The sequence below is a fragment of the Borostomias antarcticus genome, assembly GCF_949987555.1.
Source record: "Borostomias antarcticus genome assembly, chromosome: 33".
In the NCBI taxonomy this organism is placed as follows: Eukaryota; Metazoa; Chordata; class Actinopteri; order Stomiiformes; family Stomiidae; genus Borostomias; species Borostomias antarcticus.
Window position 1 is genome coordinate 4440313 of NC_140266.1, and position 1874 is coordinate 4442186.

General features: G+C 60.4%; 1 protein-coding gene across 1 annotated transcript in view; it reads right to left on the minus strand.

Annotated features, from left to right (window-relative positions):
* Positions 1 to 671, minus strand: part of LOC311327565 (G-protein coupled receptor 22-like) — a gene marked incomplete at both ends in the record, with an annotated part of 1872 nt that extends 1201 nt beyond the window's left edge. Inside the window, one exon of the mRNA XM_084460651.1 lies at positions 1 to 671. This exon is cut by the window's left edge and continues 1201 nt beyond it. Within this exon, the coding sequence (XP_084316777.1) occupies positions 1 to 671 (671 nt within the window).
* Positions 672 to 1874: the final 1203 nt, after the last annotated feature.

Sequence of the window (1874 nt, forward strand, 5' to 3'; positions counted from 1 at the left end):
GTGGGCGGCACTGTCCAGTTAGGGACGTCAGCGTCTGTCGTCTCTCCTCCTCCTCCTCCCTCGCTCTCTCCCTCCTCCTCCGCCCTCGAGGAGAAGAAGTCCCCCTCCAGGAAGGGCAGGAAGAAGACGGCGAGGGACAGCCCCCAGACGGCCGCCAGGAGCAACGCCGCACGCCGCGGCGTCAGCAGCCGGCTGGCCGGCCGCACCGAGATGTCGTAGCGGTCCAGGCTGATGACCAGCACGTTGACGGCGGTGGCCACGCTGGTGAAGGTCACGCACGCCTCGTGGAAGCAGCACAGCGTGGCCAGGCCGCTGGGCCCGCCCCCTCCGCCCGCCACCTCAGAAGAAGGCAGAAGGACGACCGCCACGGTCAGCGGCAGGCACAGCACGCACACCAGGATGTCCAGCACGTGTAGGTTGACGGTCACCAGGTTGCTGACCGAGTCCACCAGGTTGGACTGGGTGCAGTAGAGCACCAGCACGGTCAGGTTGCTGCTGAAGCCCAGGACCAGCTCCAGCAGCAGCACGGTGGTCAGCGACGCCTGGAAGCCCAGCGGGTAGGGCGTGCTCCAGCCCGGCTCGCCCCCCCCCGCGGACCCTCCCTCCGCCGCGCCCCCCGCCCGCTGACCGTCGCTGGTCTCCAGGAGGTCGCTGTAGCCTTCGGTCTCCATGGACGCGACTGTGCTCGTTCACGCATAGCAACGGCGACCGCCGCGCCGCACCATGCTCCTCGGTCTGTTCTGTGCGGCCGGCGTGCGGCGGTTCTGGCGGTTCTGACGGTTCTGACGGTGACTGGCGGGTCAGCTGCTCGCTCCGACACTCTGCGGAGAGAGGGATGGAAACAGAGAGGGAGAAGGAGAGAGAGAGGGGGAAAAAAAAGGGCGGAGTTCAAGTTTAAGCTCGCCGACCCGTCTCTCAAGCCTCCAGCAGGAAGCACACGACCAAACTTGGACCACTTCACAGGCGAAGCGCAGACATGCGTGACGAGAACAACAAGAAGTTTGTTAGTTCTTCTCAGCAGTGATGCGGACCCACCGAGTCTCCTCCGCCCCGATGACGAGAACGACCATGATGAGCAATGGAAATAGTTCAGGGACGAGGGGGAGGGCTGTCTCCCAGAGGAGTGTGTGTGTGTGTGTGTGTGTGTGTGTGTACACTGCGGGGTGTGCATACGGAGGCGCCATAAACAGCCACAGCTTTTAACAAGCCATCGGGGAGCTATGTTGTCCGTCATTGCTTACTCACACACACACACACACACACACACACACACGCTAGTGGATTCCTTGTTCTGTGATGTGGCCACGTGGTGGAATGAGAAGGCTGTTCGTTCTGAGGGAGTGGGCGGTTCACATCTTACGCAACATACTGTAATCTCTCCACGGAACAGGTGGCATAACATTATAACGGCGCCATGGGAGGGATGCAGAAAAAGTGGCAGCATAAGACGCTTCGATATAAACAGTTCCATTTCGGCAATATTACCCCTGTCCCCGCCCACCCCTGCCCTAGCCCCGCCCATCCCTGCCCCGGCCCCGCCCCGTTTCACCCCCCACCACAATCCTCTGCGATTAATTTGTAAAGACAGTTAAATCTCTTTTAAAAAGTCATTAAAATCCCCCTCTAAACACCTCTCTGCCAAATCCCTCGATTTCTCCGCTCAATTTCACAATCCGTGTCGATTGGTTGAGTAGACGGAGCGGTTCGGCGCCGCGTGGAGCTGGTGGCTCAGCCAATCGGTGGCCAGCGCTGCGTGGGGGTAAGTGCAGCCCCCGTCAGCAGAGCAGAAGACCGACTGAGTCTGTCGGCCATTAATAGTTTTCAGAGGGAAACTTAATGAAGATGAATGGATCAATGGCTCCACGTGGACAGTC